Source organism: Rhineura floridana, chromosome 6 (assembly GCF_030035675.1).
Source record: "Rhineura floridana isolate rRhiFlo1 chromosome 6, rRhiFlo1.hap2, whole genome shotgun sequence".
Taxonomy (NCBI): Eukaryota; Metazoa; Chordata; class Lepidosauria; order Squamata; family Rhineuridae; genus Rhineura; species Rhineura floridana.
Window position 1 is genome coordinate 116,313,936 of NC_084485.1, and position 18,356 is coordinate 116,332,291.

Here is an 18,356-nt window from a genome sequence, read left to right on the forward strand (position 1 = left end):
CAGCTGAAGCTGGAAAAAGGCACTCCTAGCCTCTGAGGTGACCTAGGCCGTTAGTGACAAAAATGGATCCAGCACCACCCCCAGGCTATGAACCTACTTTCTGAGGGAGTATGATTCCCCAACCAAAGCAGGCAATTGATCAATTATTCGGACTCGGGACCACCAACCCACAGTGCTTCCTTGCTGGGATTCAGACAGAGGACTGGTTCACATGGTGACTTATTGTGAGATCGCTGCTACTTGCACTCCCATTTAATTCTCATGGTTCACATGACATTGCAGGCAAAGAGAAGGTAGGACAAAGTTTTCCCATTTAAATCCGCAGTAGACTAATCTGGGGATAATGCGAAAAGAGAAGGAAAAACCGTCTCCGCTTTGCAGCGTTACGCCATGTAGGTGCTTTGTGCTGATGTTTTTTGCTGGGGAGTGGATTGTCACTTTCAGATACTCCCCTTTCTCCGCCCACTAAACTCTCCATGAATTCCATTTTCTTTCTGGCAGCTCAAACAGCCACTTCCGACTCACTCTGTCCTCCCGCATCAGGAGGAAGTGATTTGTTACTGGCACTTACTACTATCACTGACACACAGTTCAAACTCTTTCCACCCTAACTTCCTTGGGCTTTGCAAAAGCGAAGCTGAACTACATCAGCGACTTTCCCGCACAGTGCCACTGATCTGCAGGAAGGAAGCGAAAGTTGGGCTGCAAAGCATGTAGTGGTGGCGGTGGCAATGCCCTGGCATGATAGAAATGGGGCAGCCCAGAGTGCATAACAACTAACAACTTCGGCAGCTGCACACAAGCGTGCACACATGCATAACCCATGCTAATCTCTCTCTCGCCCCCCATCACCCATTCTTTTCCCAGAGATCAGCAATAACCGAAAGAGAAAAGGGAAAGTTCAGGGTGGGACCCCAGTTAAGACTACATTCTGGGCAAGGGCAAGGGGAAAGGAGGGGAGAGACAGCGGGCAGAACAGGAGGAGGAGGGGAATAATCATTGGCCTTATAAGGCAAAAGAGAAATACAAGTTCTGGCTCCACATGGAGCGACTGTCTCAAGATAATTAGAAAATAATCCTGTGCATTGTGCGAGCGATGTGATAGAAGGCGTGCATGCGTGAGCACACACACACACAAAATTCCACTAGAAATTGCATTTCAAATGTACTTAATAAAAAGGGGGGGTTGCTATAAATATTTTAGGAGGAAATGAAACTGATAGAAAAAAGTTTTTAATGTCAATTGCACCCCTATGCTCTCAGGGCTTCAGCATGCAATTGACAAGAAACAATGAAACAAAAAAAACCCCTCCCCTTCTCCATTAGCAATACTCTGGAGGGAGTAAACATGTAAATTTGGGAGCGGGACCACAAGGGAACAACAATACTAAACCTTTCCATATGTGAATGGAAAACAGAGGAATGGAAGATAGTGGAAAACAGCGGACTGGAAGGTAGTGTAAATCTTGCAAATCTATCACAATGGACAAAGCTGCGTCTTTAACCAAGGTTTAATCTGCCCTCAGTTTATTGGCCCTCATCCAGCCCACCATTGAGTCCAGGCCCTGGTCCAGGACTTGCACAGCCTCTCCTGATTCAGATGTTACAGAGATTTGGGTGGTGGTAGCACCAAAATTCTACAAACCTATGAGGTGGAGACTTTTCTGTTCCAGCTAGCTTTTGCCATGCTGGGTTGACAGAGCTTTGATTTCAAGAATTGTTATGCCTGCCTTTATTGCATTCAGTAATGGTGTGATTTTATTGTGGTGATGGTGGTGGTGGTAATGATGATGATCTTTTATTAGATTTTTTAGCTGCCCTTTCTCATAAAGTCCCAAGGGTACAATAATTTAAAAATGCAGTATTAAGATATGTTCAAATAATTTACAATCAGAAGAATAGGGTATCAAAGGTCAGGGTAAAGAGATGTGTCTTTTGCATATGACTGAAACTATACAATGAAGGTGCCAGACAGACCTTGGTATGCATTTCACTGCTGCGAGGCTGTCGTAGAGATTGCCAGGTTGCCACTCAGGCTACACTTCCCAAATGTCTAGGCTGCCATCCCTGAACTTTGGAGGGCAACAGAACAACCAAAATATTGTAACTTTAACTACTGCAAGCTGCCTTGAGTGATCCATAGGTTTAAATGTTTCTTGTAAATAAAGATGCTGCATCTGTGTTTTTTTCTCATGGAGCTAATAGCAGAGAGGATTGGGAAAGTCATGGGAAGAAAGGATTAATCCCCCCTCTCCTTCCCAGAGTGCAGCAAAAAAGCTTTATGGACCTCCTCATTAGAAAGGAAAGGAAAGTTGGGCATCATTATTACAGATTTCACATATTATGTCTAGTTTTGCCCTAAGTTCTCTAAACTTCCACAGTATTCAAAGAAACCACTTTTCCTGATCTTATTAGAGATTTGATATGTCACCAATTAACAGACGATCTTCCATCACCTGGCTGTGTGTGCAGGGTTTTTTCTGTTCAGAAGTGCCTAGCTATAAGACAGATCAGACATTCCACAGTACGACTGTGATTCACTTTATTTTCAACATCTTCAGAAGCGTTTGCAATGTATTTGATGAGCAGAAGGAGGAAATGCATGGTCAGATTAATTTACAACGTTCTTTAAAGAATTCCCCAACTTGTTATCATGTAACCACAGATGGTATTAACAGTAAGAAACAGCAGAATTTCTTGGCAGAACAAAGCCCTGTGACCTGTCATAAACCATACGGGGCTTTTCTCTCTGTATCTATCTGCCTATAAAAGCACTGGCATAAGTAACTCTTCTGTGCCATTATTTCTCTCCATGAGGTTGGAGTAAGTGGCTCAAGCAAAGATGGTGTTTAATTGGTGGCTTCTTCTGTTGCTGTTACAAGTACTATGTGGGGTGACAGGCAACATAGTCAAGCTCAACAATGGTGGGTTTGAAGACATTGTCATTGCAATCAATCCTGGGGTACCTGAAGACAACAAAATTGTTGACAATATACAGGTAAGATTGTTCACTGTTTGTGAATATATTGAATTAGCATCTTATCCATTAGCGACTTTGTCAAATTATGATATGCTAGAAAAATGCTACTAGAAATCTCACTCATTCACTCACGCGGCTCATTCAAGTGTGCAAACAGGATCTGGAAGAAAATGTTGGTAGAGTGCTTGTCTTCAGTGTTCCAATCTGCTATGCCCCTCTTCAGGATACTCCATTTTATTCCCTCTCCCCAGTACCTTCCCCACAACATTTAGTCATTCTGCATTCAGTGAGTACATTTATTCCTCATTAGGCTGTTTTTGAGGTGTCCCCCCTTAAGGTTCCCCCAAATTGTTTTATTTCTGCAAGCTCTGGATTGCCCCCAAGTCTGCTGACACCTTCCTCTTGTGAATGGGTGGTGCCATTTTGGCTGCTAAGCAATGACATTGGAAATGAAGGGATTGATAATGGTGAAACAGCAAAGGAACTCTCAAAGCCCAACATGCCGCCTGGTGTGTGGTTTGTTAGCTTTGTGCCAGAACGCTGGCCTGTACACTGAGGTAAATTTTGTGCAAGGTTTGATTAAAAGATGTGTCACATCTATAGGTTTCCTTAATTTATCAAAGTGCACTGAGTCTGTGAGCACCAAATTTCAGGATATTATGTGATATGGAAGTAAATTAACTTGAGGGGGCCACACATCCCTTTCAAATGTCTAAAGTAACCATAGTATCTTAGACCATATATTTAGTTTTTTCTTTTCTTTCAAGACTTTAAAGGCCAGTCTTGAATAAAAATATTTTTTGCAAATAAAACAAAACAATACAGAATAAAATACAAAGGGTTGGCTTCAAACTAAGTTAGGCTGCAGTCTATACACACTTCTGCATGTAACTCAATTGAACTTACTTCTGAGTGGACATTCACAAAAACATGCTGTTAGTTGCATTATTGAAATTAAAGGGACTTAAGTCATGACTAATTTGTTGCATTGATTTCAATGGGACCTAAGTTCAACAACCCTTGTCTGGATGTAATTCATTGTAAAAACACAAAAACAAAAATCCAAAAACTGGGAGATCAAATCTGCAGAAAACAGCACAGATAAAATTAAGAAATAAATGACCATGGAAAATAAAAACGTATTTGTATGACACTAAGAAGGCATTAGAGTAGGCACTGGGCAAGCTTTCTTGGGGAGATCATTACAGAAGTGGGAGGCCAGTACCAGAGCTTGGAAGTAACTAGTTACAAGTAACGAATTACTTGTAATTTATTACTTTTTCAGTAACAAGTGGGTAACTTCATTACATTTTGCTGATAATAGAACGAGTAGTAACTTCATTACTTTTGAGGAGTAATTGTAATGTTTCCAGCATTACTTTTGCGCATTACTTGGGGGGGGAGCAGAGGAAATCTTCTGCTCCTCTGATTTGTGAATAAAAATCATGTGCTTCAAATTGGGCTTCTGTGCAGCGTTGTTATTCCTTCATGCTCTATGGGTGCTTAGGAGGTGATGAGGGAGGAGGTGGAAAGCGAGACGGAGTGGAGAAAACAATTGTTTGAAAATTGACAGGAGTGGAAGGAGAAAAGAGCTGGAGGCAATATATATATACAAAAAAATATGTGTGTTGGGGTATCATCATTGCTGAGGATGAGGTGAGGGGATGTGAGATTCTGTTATGCCATTCTGTTACTCTTCTGGATAAAAAAAAATCTACTACCCTGTGTATGTGTGTGTGTGTGTGTGTGTGCACGTGCATGCGTGTATCCTTATTTTTAATGTTGTTTTAGGCTACATAGATGTGCAGCAGCCAAGGCTACCTTGTAGGCAATTTTTTAAAAAAGTAACTAAAATGTAATTGTAGCAATTACTTTTGAGTAAAAGTAAAGTAATCAGTTACTTTCAGAGCAATTGTAATTGTAACGGTAATTACTACTTTTGGGGGGCCATGTAGCTGTAACTGTAATTCATTACTTTTTAAAAGTAATCTTCCAAGCTCTGGCCAGTACCAAGAAGGGCCTCCTCCCGCTCCTGACTCAGTTCAGATGGCAGTGGTCCCCCGAGGGGGGAGATGATTTCAGTGTACTAGTTTTCAGCTTCCTGCCTAGTGTTGCAGTAGTTTGACTGCTTTGGGATCTTCTTCCTCTCCTGTTTTGTTTTCGATCTTTTTCCTTTTTCTCTCCCCTTGCCACAGTGACGGAGAAATATACAAATGTCCCACTTCAGACTTTTCTGTTAATCTTCTCTTAGGCTCAGTTGTGTAGTGGCAAATTTAGAACTGCAGGGTCTTTTCATGATAGTCACAGCCATGCCCCCTGCTTCTTTGCTGCTGGACTGAAATGAGATCCTTGTTAATGCCTTTTCCCACAACCAGAGCTTGGAAAAGTTACTTTTTTGAACTACAACGCCCATCAGCCCAATCCAGTGGCCATGCTGGCTGGGGCTGATGGGAGTTGTAGTTCAAAAAAGTAACTTTTCCAAGCTCTGCCCACAACAACCAATGTCTCTAGGAGCCAATAAGTATGACAAGGGTATTAGCTGATAATAAAGTCTTCTCAGTAGCTGACTCACCACCTTTCATTCTGATTGGCTCCAATTGGCAGGAAAGAAGGAAGCATGTTAGAACATAAGAACATAAGAACATAAGAAGACCCTGCTGGATCAGGCCAGTGGTCCATCTAGTCCAGCATCCTGTTCTCACAGTGGCCAACCAGGTGCCTGGGGGAAGCCCGCAAGCAGGACCCGAGTGCAAGAACACTCTCCCCTCCTGAGGCTTCCGGCAACAGGTTTTCAGAAGCATGCTGCCTCTGACTAGGGTGGCACAGCACAGCCATCACGGCTAGTAGCCATTGATAGCCCTGTCCTCCATGAATTTGTCTAATCTTTTAAAGCCATCCAAGCTGGTGGCCATTACTGCATCTTGTGGGAGCAAATTCCATAGTTTAACTATGCGCTGAGTAAAGAAGTACTTCCTTTTGTCTGTCCTGAATCTTCCAACATTCAGCTTCTTTGAATGTCCACGAGTTCTAGTATTATGAGAGAGGGAGAAGAACTTTTCTCTATCCATTTTCTCAATGCCATGCATAATTTTATACACTTCTATCATGTCTCCTCTGACCCGCCTTTTCTCTAAACTAAAAAGCCCCAAATGCTGCAACCTTTCCTCGTAAGGGAGTCGCTCCATCCCCTTGATCATTCTGGTTGCCTTCTTCTGAACCTTTTCCAACTCTATAATATCCTTTTTGAGATGAGGCAACCAGAACTGTACACAGTATTCCAAATGCGGCCGCACCATAGATTTATACAACGGCATTATGATATCGGCTGTTTTATTTTCAATACCTTTCCTAATTATCGCTAGCATGGAATTTGCCTTTTTCACAGCTGCCGCACACTGGGTCAACATTTTGATCGTGCTGTCCACTACAACCCCGAGGTCTCTCTCCTGGTCGGTCACCGCCAGTTCAGACCCCATGAGCGTATATGTGAAATTAAGATTTTTTGCTCCAATATACATAATTTTACACTTGTTTATATTGAATTGCATTTGCCATTTTTCCGCCCATTCACTCAGTTTGGAGAGATCTTTTTGGAGCTCTTCACAATCCCTTTTTGTTTTAACAACCCTGAACAATTTAGTGTCGTCAGCAAACTTGGCCACTTCACTGCTCACTCCTAATTCTAGGTCATTAATGAACAAGTTGAAAAGTACAGGTCCCAATACCGATCCATGAGGGACTCCACTTTCTACAGCCCTCCATTGGGAGAACTGTCCGTTTATTCCTACTCTCTGCTTTCTGCTTCTTAACCAATTCCTTATCCACAAGAGGACCTCTCCTCTTATTCCATGACTGCTAAGCTTCATCAGAAGTCTTTGGTGAGGTACCTTGTCAAACGCTTTTTGAAAGTCTAAGTACACTATGTCCACTGGATCACCTCTATCTATATGCTTGTTGACACTCTCAAAGAATTCTAATAGGTTACTGAGACAGGACTTTCCCTTGCAGAAGCCATGCTGGCTCTGCTTCAGCAAGGCTTGTTCTTCTACGTGCTTAGTTAATCTAGCTTTAATAATACTTTCTACCAGTTTTCCAGGGACAGAAGTTAAGCTAACTGGCCTGTAATTTCCGGGATCCCCTCTGGATCCCTTTTTGAAGATTGGCGTTACATTTGCCACTTTCCAGTCCTCAGGCATGGAGGAGGACCCGAGGGATAAGTTACATATTTTAGTTAGCAGATCAGCAATTTCACCTTTGGGTTCTTTGAGAACTCTCAGGTGGATGCCATCCGAGCCCGGTGATTTGTCAGTTTTTATATTGTCCATTAAGCCTAGAACTTCCTCTCTCGTTACCACTATTTGTCTCAGTTCCTCAGAATCCCTTCCTGCAAATGTTAGTTCAGGTTCAGGGATCTGCCCTATATCTTCCACTGTGAAGACAGATGCAAAGAATTCATTTAGCTTCTCTGCAATCTCCTTATCATTCTTTACTACACCTTTGACTCCCTTATAATCCAAAGGTCCAATCGCCTCCCTAGATGGTCTCCTGCTTTGAATGTATTTATAGAATTTTTTGTTGTTGGTTTTTATGTTCTTAGCAATGTGCTCCTCAAATTCTTTTTTAGCATCCCTTATTGTCTTCTTGCATTTCTTTTGCCAGAGTTTGTGTTCTTTTTTATTTTCTTCATTCGGACAAGACTTCCATTTCCTGAAGGAAGACAATTTGCCTCTAAGAGCTTCCTTGACTTTGCTCGTTAACCATGCTGGCATCTTCTTGGCCCTGGCGGTACCTTTTCTGATCTGCGGTATGCACCCCAGTTGAGCTTCTAATAGAGTGTTTTTAAACAACTTCCAAGCATTTTCGAGTGATGTGACCTTCTGGACTTTGTTTTTCAGCTTTCTTTTCACCAATCCCCTCATTTTTGTGAAGTTTCCTCTTTTGAAGTCAAATGTGACTGTGTTGGATTTTCTTGGCAATTGGCCATTTACATGTATGTTTAATTTAATAGCACTGTGGTCACTGCTCCCAATCGGTTCAACAACATACATCTCGCACCAGGTCCCGGTCCCCACTGAGGATGAAGTCCAGGGTTGCCGTCCCTCTGGTCGGTTCCATGACCAACTGGTCTAGGGAATAGTCATTTAGAATATCTAGAAACTTTGCTTCTTTGTCATGACTGGAACACATATGCGACCAGTCTATGTCCGGGTAGTTGAAGTCACCCATTACTACCACATTTCCTAGTTTGGATGCTTCCTCAATTTCATATCTCATCTCAAGGTCTCCCTGAGCATTTTGATCAGGGGGACGATAGATCGTTCCCAGTATTAAGTCCCTCCTGGGGCATGGTATCACCACCCACAACGATTCTGTGGAGGAGTCTGCCTCTTTTGGGGTTTCGAGCTTGCTGGATTCAATGCCTTCTTTCACGTATAGAGCGACTCCGCTACCAATACGTCCTTCCCTGTCCTTCCGATATAGTTTATATCCAGGGATAACCGTATCCCACTGGTTTTCTCCATTCCATCAGGTCTCCGTTATGCTCACTATATCAATGCTCTCCTCTAAGACCAAGCACTCCAGTTCTCCCATCTTGGTTTGGAGGCTCCTAGCATTAGCGTACAGGCACTTGTAAGCAGCGTCTCTCTTCAAGTGTCTTTGGCACTTGTGGTTTGGCCTGTGGTAATTTTGCTCTTCTGAATTTATATCCTGTGCCCCTGCTCTCACAATGCCTACTTCTAGGCCTACCCCTTTTAAAATTTCATCATTTCTTTGGTTTTTATCCCAGGGGGGAGGTTTATTCCGAACCGGACCTTTCTCAGCTCCTGTCGGGTTTCCCCCCTCAGTCAGTTTAAAAGCTGCTCTGCTACCTTTTTAAGACTCTTCTCAGTGGCTCACCCACTCCCCTTTCACGCTGATTGGCTCATAGGATGTTGGATATATAGGGATACTGCTGGGGCCCGGCTCCCAAAAAAGTAAAGGGTCTAAGACCCCCTGAGACCCTGGACAACTTTACCCCTGCTTAGGCTGATTGAGCAATGCTGAGGAGCCTTTTCATTAAATAGGGCTGATTGTGCACTTTCCCACTGAGGTTATTGCACAGGGTAGACTTCCATAAACAATATGGCTTTTTAAAAATGGCCTCATTCTAGACACAGCTTTCCCAACACTTTTCTCCATATCAGGAATATATAATATGCTTAATTCCTGTCAATGTCACGTGGTGCTTAGTGGCAAATGGGGATCCACAAAAAATGTGCCAGATGCAAGTATGTGGCACACATCTGCCAGCTTCTTGGAGAATGGGTTTAGGGAATTATGCCTCTCCCTCCAAATTCTTAAAGGAATATGCAAGACCTCCAGGTTCAGGAAAGGAGGAGGGCAGAAAAGACCTAAGTGCACATTCTGTAAACCTAAATGCACATGCTAGGCTGAAATTCAGTTCAGTTCACATTTAAAGGTAAATTTACCTAATTCACACTTTCTGAAACAATATGCAAACTGAAGCATCCTTCAAAATTTGCCCTTGACCAAATTTTACAATGCAATTCTCCAGCCAAGTAGTGTGAATAAAAATGCATATAGGAAGGTAAAGTGTTCATATAAGGGCATATATTAGTTAAAATATACCCATCAGATATTTCTATCAAACTTGAAAAAGCAGGGAAATTGGGCAGCTATAGTGAATGCACCAGGGCAGCAGGAGACCTGACCTCCTCTCTGAGATATTGTACTGCCTTGCGCATTTGTAAAAATGCAAACACAATTTGGGTTGGCCTTTCACAGTCCAATCCACTTCCTGTGTAGCTTGGAAGAATTTAGCAATATGTGCCTCTGAGCATATGGTGAGTGGTGGCAACACTTGCCATCTCCAAAGATGGAGAATTACATTTTTGTATGTTTGTTGGTGTTCTTCTTACTTTGCTTCTTTCCTGTGTTACTACTGTTTCTACAGAAAATCTAACCTAGAAAATTATATTTCTCTCATTATAATCTGTGTCAAATTTATTTTTTATTATTTCAAAGCTTTTTTATTGGTCAATGTCATATGATGGTGAAGACAGCCTTTTGTGTTTCTAACTGGAGGTTATGTTCTATTTCTATTTTGGGTGCATTAACATTTGAATCGGAAACTGCAGTTTGATGTAAAATCAGACTGATTACAATATGTTGCTACTTAAGCAATGACTCTAGCTGTTGGAAAAAACAAACCTGGCCAGCCCAAGATGCATGTTTTCAGCCTGTTATGTTGAAACTATTCCACTTAAGGAAAGGTGGGCATGGTCAATTAAAAACACAGAGCACACCTAGAATTTTGCTAGAATATATTCACCTTCCACTGTTTCATCTTGTGCAGACTGAGACACTCCTCATGTCCATTGGAAACTCTTCTGCAGAATAGTCAGTGCCATTATTCCACAATTGTTTTTGGAGATTTTTAGTGTTGCAAAGTATTGCTGTACTTCACATATTCACAGAAACAGAAGCAAACGAAAATGATTTACTATAGGAAACTTCAATAAAATTGCAAAGTAAATCAAACATATTTAACATGACTATCTGCACCATATCACTTGTCTTAATATTGTTGCTTTCTCCCTGCTAAAACAAGATCAGCACAGCCCATGACTTGTTTCTGTTATTTGGGCTGATTGCAGGTGTTGCCACCACTCACCATATGTTCAGAGGCACATGTTACCAAATTCTTCCAAGCTACACAGCAAGTGGATTGGACTGTGAAAGACTGTGAAACCCAAATGGTGTATGCATTTTTACAAATTTGTAGGGGAGTACAATATCTCAGAGAGGACGCCAGGTCTCCTGCTCCTCTGGTTCATTCACTATAGCTGCCCAATTTCCCTGCTTTTTAAGGTTTGAGAGAAATATCTGTTGGTATAGGTATGTTCTTAAACCGCAAGGTTTTTTTGCCTATTAGTGAACTTCTCTGCTTTTTAATCCGGGAGGTAAGAAATAGGATCCTGTGCAAGTTTTCTGAGAATGGATTGATCATTTGCATGCTGATTGAGTTCAGTGGGATTTACCCCCCTGCAATCATACTTAGGATAGGTAAAATTGACCACAGGGGATGGGTAGGGGAGGAGGAGGGAGGGAAGGGCAGAGGAGAGGAGGGGAATGGGAGCAGGCAGAATTTGGAGGGAGGAGGAGGACAGGTTCGATCATTTGTATGTTTATTGAGTTCAGTGGGATTTACTCCTATGCAATCATGCTTAGGATAGGTAGAGCTGACTGGGGGGGAGGGATGGAAGGGAGGGAGGGAGGGCTGCAGGGGAGGAGGAAGAAGGAAGAGGGGAGGGGAGAAAGAAGGGAGGAAGAAGGAAGAGGGGAGGGATAGGAAGGCAGGTCTGATTATTTGCATGCTTATTGAGTTCAATACTCCCATGTAATCATGGTTAGGATAGGTAAAACTGAGGAGGAGGGGAAGGGGAGATGAGAGGGAAGGACAAAGAAAGGGGAGAGGGGAACAGAAGGAGGTAGTGGGGGAAGGTGGGTATTGGAAGGGGAGGGAGAGGGGAGGTAGGGGCAAAGGAAGGGGGAGGGAAAGAGCAAGAGGGAGGGGATAGGAGGGAGAAGGAGGGGCGGGCAGGTTTGATCATTTGCATGCTTTTTGAATCCAGTGGGATTTACTCCTGTGCATTCATGTTTAGGATAAGTGAAATTGACCTGAGGGAGGGGCAGGGAGGGGAGGAGGAGGACAGGAAGGGGGGCAGGAGGGCAGAAAAGGGGAGGGAAGTGGGAGGGGAGGAGATTGGGTGGGTGGGCACTGGACAGAGGGGAAGCCCCTTTTCTTTTCAAAAAGAAAACATTGTGAACAGTATTATTGTTTTTCTTTGTTTCTCCCTTTTTATTCTACAGTAGGCACATCTAGTCTTCCATCCAAATTTAAACCAAAGCTGTCCCCGTTCACATCCACACCAGACTTTTTTTCACTTTAGATAGTCATGGCTTCGCCCAGAGAATCCTGGGAAGTGTAGTTAGTGAATGGTGCTGAGAGTTCCTAGGAGATGCCCTGTTCCCCTCGCAGAGCTACAATAGGTAGAAGAGGGGCTGACTGTTAAACAACTCTGGCCAGTGGAGCTCTGTCAGTGGAATAGAAATCTCCTCTCAGCACCTTCACAAACCACACTTCCCAGGATTTTCTGAGGGAAGCCATGACTGTCTCACATGAAATCAAAGCCTGGTGTGGGTGTGGTCCCCTGATTAGCAAAGCCCAGCAGCGGTGAGGCGTTTAGAACACTGACAGTTGGTTCTCACTGAGCATGCTGCGCATTATCATAGGGTTTCAGCCAAAATTTCTTAAATTAATGGTTCACATATGAGCCAAGATCCACATTAAAAATGCTGCTTTTTCCATTGTGATTGATTTTGACAGTTCACATACTTCCGCCCTCACTACGAATAAATTGGCTGTTTTTCTTTGTAGCATTCACACGTGTGTGCGTTTATTGCTATCAGCATTTCCTTGTTGCCGCGGCCACACATAAAATGTTAACTGTGGAGGTGGGGAAGGGGCAGCGTTTCCCTGTCTACTGCAGGTAAAGTCGGGAGACACTGGGGGGGTGCTATTCTCATCTTTTCCTGCTGTCAGTTTCATTTCCTCCAGACAAAACAGTTTGATGCCAAATCAAAGTCTGGTGTGGGTGTGGCCCCCTGATTAGCAAAGCCCAGCAGCTGTGAAGCGTTTAGAACACTGACAGTTGGTTCTTACTGAGCATGCCCCGCGTTATCATAGAGTTCCAGCCAAAAATTCTTAAATTAATTAAAAATCAGTCAGGCATTTTTTTAACTTTTAAACTGCAGAAGATGAAGGTCAGGGCAAGGTCAGTAATAGGATTACAGGTACTCTGTGAACATGGATGAGTTTTAATTAATGTCAACAAATTAGGAAACCACTGACAGAAAAAAGTCCAGCTCTGGTCTGGTTCCCCCCTCTTTTTACACCTAGAACTCTTGGTTCTCTCTGACTGTTTTGTGTATCGCCATGAAAATTCAGAGGGTTGTTAAGCAAGTGTTTCTGAGTTCAGGACTATACATTTTGTAAGGTTGTGTTTTTAAATGAGCTTATGGGAAGCATCAGAATGGCATGGGGGTATTTTCAATTTAATGTTGCAGAATGTGGAAAATCCATGCTGGCCATAGTATACAGCTACTCTTGTGGCTGTATAATAACATGCAACATGCATCATAGTATGCAAAATTGCTTTGCAAAAATGTGTATATTAGGCACAATTGCTTACAACAATTTGTACATTAGCAGAAATCAACATGGTGATTTCTTTTCAAGAGGACTGTTCAAAATAAAACCCATAAATTTATGTGGAAATGTGGAGAACTGAAGAGTGGAAAAAATCAGAAACGGAGAGGAACCAAAATCATCTTAGTTGTCCATCTCTACTAGCCATTGAACACATCAGCATTTTCTTTACTTTTTCTGTTAGGATATGATTAAAGAGGCATCTACTTATCTCTTCAATGCTACAAAGCAAAGATTTTATTTCAAGACTGCAAAAGTTATAATTCCTTTAACATGGACACAGAAAGATGTATATAAGAGAGTAACTACAGAAACCTATGATAAGGTAAGTCTGGAATATACTTTAAGATTTAAATGTGCTTCTGCTATTTCAAAAACTATTGGGGAAAATTACAAAATAAGACTGTGATCTTATACATACTCACTGTGTATGTACTCACTTTTCAATACAACTGGACTTACTTTCAAGTAAGCATGTATATAGTTAGGCTATACACACTTTAATATTCTAGATGTGATGATGACTGTTGGCTTTGATGGCTTTAAAAGGGAATTAGACAAATTCATGGAGGACATTCTAGCACTGACTATGAACCAGAACAACTCAATGTAACCTCCAGGTTCTGGAGCAGTATACCTCTGAATATCAGTTTCTGCATATGTGTGTGTGTGTGAGACTTGATCTGTTAAACCATGTTCTATTTTACTTTAGGCCGATATCATAGTAGCAGATCCTTTCCTGAAATATGGTGATGATCCCTACACCTTGCAGTACGGTGGATGTGGGGAACGGGGGCGATACATTCATTTCACACCTAACTTCCTGACAAATGATGGTTTGCATGATGTTTATGGATCACGAGGTAGTATCTGTTAATTCAGATTAAATTGTCTGTTTTTATTATTAAAATGTTAAACAGCTATGGTTGAAAAGATAATAAAGAAAATAAGAAAAGTCCTGAGAAGCTATGAATGGTTTAATTTCATTTGCTGAATCTCTCTAAAGAATCCTACATTTAGATAACAAATCAGCAGTATTTCCAAGTCAGGTTCATGGTATATTTTCAACCCATAAAAGCTGTCTTGCTGAAGCTAGCTGAACACACTCCTGTTTCACTTCAGCAAAGTTACTGTATTCATGTATTTTCAGACTGTGCACTGTGACTGCCATTTCCATATCACCCCTTAATCTGAAGCCATTGACAACTGACTTAAAATGTACATAATCATTGAAAGTCCTCTTCTGTGAGAGATCAAGGCTCACAGGGGAAGCCCATCAGTGTTCCACCAAGAGGTCAATGGTATGAGTCAGGGATCCATAGCGCCCAGGGCACATGATCTCGGAGAGCTCCCAGGGTCCTGCTGAGACCTCTTGTCTCTGCAGGTATCTATCTCCAAGTGAAGTCTTTTACATGTTGATGGGATCTATAGTGGATAGAAGAGCTGACTGTTAAAGGGCCCTCACTTTTTTCCTTCTTTTTTTTGTGGCAGGCGTTGTCTTCTGTAGGTCTAGGGAGATATGGGTAATGTGGGAGATTCCTCTTCTGAATCAGAGGAGGGTGGCAGGGTTGTATCTCTGGCTGGGAGGGTCCCAAAGAAGCTCCTGGAAGTTCTTCCCTCAAGAATGGAGCTGGAGCCTCGTTGTCCTCTGAGCTGTCCATTACACAGTGTACTGTCCCCAGGTCTTGACAAGGAACGCTAAATTAAAATGTATCTGTCCGTTGAACAATAGAAATATAATTACTTCTTCAAACAGCAGCCCAACTATTAAAACTACAGCAATCCTCATATTGGAAAGTTGGCTATCCCTTTTATAGATATTTAATTGTTGGTGTGATTGCACAGCTTTTCAAATCTAATTTAGATTTTTTTGGGGGGCGGGATGTTATAATCACTAAATGTATATTGTAAATTGAAATACTTTTGTCACAATTAGGCTTATTGCTGGCTTTCCACAGGCAGAGTTTTTGTCCATGAGTGGGCTCATCTCAGATGGGGTGTCTTTGATGAATATAACAACAATGCACCTTTCTATAATACTGGGCCACTTAAGGCTGAAGCAACAAGGTACCATCCCAAATGTATATCTCCAATTCATTTAACCAGTCTTTAATGGATGATGTTTGCCCTGGACTTGCTAGCTTGATTGTGGTGTGAACGGTTGTCCAGAGCAGGGGTTCTCGAACTGTGGTCCTTGGACCATGAATCATCCTCAAGCTTCGTTCAGGTAGTTCAGGTGGGTTTGTTACTGAAGACGAGAGATGGCACATCCATTGCATTATATATTCATTTTGATTTTTAATTATATTTTGTTGCTTCTTTTATTTCTTATGTTCTATATTCATTACAAACAAAGAATAAAATGCAACTAAAATCATACAGTATCAAGCACAGCACATTACAAGTGCTTCACAACAGGCAGAAAAATCATTAAATGGTTCACCAAGACCTTCAGCAATTTTCAAGTGGTCTGTGGGGAAGAAAACTTTGGGAACCACTGCTCCACAGGATTAACCTATGATGGTGATAGTAAACAGGAGAGATTTCTCATTAGGGCAAAGTGAAGCAATGTCCTGCCCACCTGTCAGTCCCCCAGTTACTGCCTACTCTCTCTCTACCTCCCCACATAATCATCAATCAGCTCACTCACTCAGAGTGCAATGCCAATTCCACTCTCGCACCAGCAGGGCTTTGTAGAGATGCCACCACATATACAGCCCTGCTGCTCATGGCGGAAGGTGGGGAACAGGATATATATTGTATAATGTAGTATTTTCTTCCAAAACCATTTCCATGTTTTCTCTGGGATTCATCTGGTTAGTTTTGTTTGTCTTAACAGCTTCAAATATATTCTTCTATGAAGCCCTTGTGATTTCTTACAATCTGAAATTCTCAGATTTAGTACAGTCCCTAAGAGACCCATATTTTCTTAATAATTGGCTTTTTAACTATCTCTGTTTCTATTATACTGATTAGATGCTCAGCTGGTGTTACTGGTCAATATATATTCCCACTTAGCCCAGGAAAAAACAGAAAATGCAAAGTTGAACGCCGAACGCAGCTGTATGAACCCGGGTGCCAATTTATTCCAGACAAACAGCAAACTACTCCAGCATCTATAATGTACATGCAAAGTCTCTCTTCTGTAAGTATCATTAATGTCAGTTGGAAGCTATAGGATTCATTCTTATCTGATATCTGCTGTCAAAAATGCAAGATATTCTCTGTGCCCACTTTTTGCTCAATTAAATATGTGTTTGGAGTTTAAATTCTGCCAGTAATAAAACCATAATTTCAAGGTCATGCTGATTATTTCACTAAGTGTCAATCTTTGCCGGCTGCACAAAAGTGATTGATGGCACTGTAAAACAATTAGCTGGCAGCTGACCAGGCAGAGGCTGAGTTGTAACTCAGTCAAGGCTTGAGGATAATGAGGGTAAGCAAGGAGGGGTGTAGGGTTTCAAGCTGAACATACCCATTCGTCTTCTAAAAACAAGGTCAGTAGCAAGTCAAGGGTTGAATATTCCAATAAAGCAGGTTTCCAGACTCAACAGGGTCTGGCATGGTTGGTGAGGGCCTGACACTGGCATCTGACATTGCTTTCAGCAGGGGGCAAAAGGTCTCTCACTTCCAGTTAAACTCTTCTCCCTGGTTCGGGTAATAGCAATCAGCCCTCTGACTTTCAGGAGCTTGTAGCCTTAAACGGCCAGAACGCCTGTGTTGCTCTGCTACTCGCAGTTGTCTTTGCTGTGCAGGGGGCAGAGGGGCCTCCTGTTCACTCTCTGAGTTTGACTGAGGGGCTCCAGCTGTGTTCTGATTATCTTCCAGTGGTGGGGGGTCTGGAGAATCTTGGGTGATTCTGCTTGTTCCCTCTCCTGGGTCTGCTGTGCCAATCCACTGCTTCTCATCCTCCTCTGAGCACTCATCTGATGGAGGCAAGACAATAAGATTCCTTTGGTTTTGGAGAAAAAATGTTCCAGATAATTAATGATATTGACCCAGTAGTTCAAGGAAAAACTGGCTCATAAAATTGCCCCATTCCTGATTTTGTTTCTCCAAATTATTTATTTATTTATTGTACTTATATACCGCCCCATAGCCAAAGCTATCTAATTTCACTGATTCATCTTGGGAGAAAGTCACATTGAACTCATGGGGCTTATTTCTAATTAGACCTGCAGAGAACTGCACTGTTAATTTATTTCTCCCTCCCGTACAAAAGTAACCCAGTACACCTTTAAAACCTCCTTTTAAAGCATTTGCAAGACAAAATATAAAAAAATGTTTTCCCTAATAGTTTAGGGTTAAAAAATAGGGTTGCATAGAATGGCACACTGTGACTTCATATCCTTAACAAGCCTGTTTCAATCACTACTGTTTCTTTGTAAAGTTATTTAACACTGGAACTCTTGAATAAAATGAGCTCCTGGAGGAAGAATCCATCCACTGTGTAAAACTGTGTGTTTTTCTGTAGATAGTTAACTGCTGTCCACTATGTCAGTGACCTCCAGTGAGTGGCAAAGAAGGCAGCCATTTTGTATGGTGCTCGCTATTTGTAATTACCACAAAACATCTCAGAACAGGGCTTTTTGAGAAAAAGAAAATGGTGGCAGGTTGTGACGCCCTTCCCTGGCTCTCCCTGTCAGGTTCCTACCTGCTCGTGGCTACTGCCTGTCACTAGGCACCACCAGGGACTCCACCAGTCCGGACTGTCCTTTTTTATGGTTTCTCTCTCTGCTCTAGCACAGATCTCAATAGATCCCCCTGCTAGGCAGCACCACCAGTCACGTCCTATAACCAGTATCCCCAGAGACTCTGCCTGAGTCTCTCTCAATCAGGTTACCTCTGTGACTGCGTGCTTAAGCTGTCCCAATCCCTTTGATCTATACAGAATGCATATAATTCTCGTTTGCTCTGAATACTTGTGGTGTTATATTCTTCCCTTCACCGCTGCCACCATTTGTTACTGTTACCCTTCAGCCTTGGTATTTACCTTACCCTCCCTTCTGGTCTGTGAAACCCCAGCCAAGGATCAGGCCTTTGGTAAACCAAATAAGTATTTATTAAATAACAGAGATAACAAGATTACTTTATAAAGGCACA

At 42.1% G+C, this 18,356-nt stretch overlaps 1 protein-coding gene across 1 annotated transcript in view; it reads left to right on the top strand.

The window, feature by feature from the left end:
• The first annotated feature begins 2,842 nt into the window (after positions 1–2,842).
• The window catches only part of LOC133387857 (calcium-activated chloride channel regulator 1-like), a 61,687-nt gene continuing 46,173 nt past the window's right edge, over positions 2,843–18,356 (top strand). The window contains exons 1-5 of the mRNA XM_061633559.1: positions 2,843–2,998; positions 13,438–13,578; positions 13,966–14,116; positions 15,212–15,320; positions 16,230–16,398. Of these exons, the coding sequence (XP_061489543.1) occupies positions 2,843–2,998; positions 13,438–13,578; positions 13,966–14,116; positions 15,212–15,320; positions 16,230–16,398 (726 nt within the window). The remainder of the gene's footprint in view (positions 2,999–13,437; positions 13,579–13,965; positions 14,117–15,211; positions 15,321–16,229; positions 16,399–18,356) is intronic.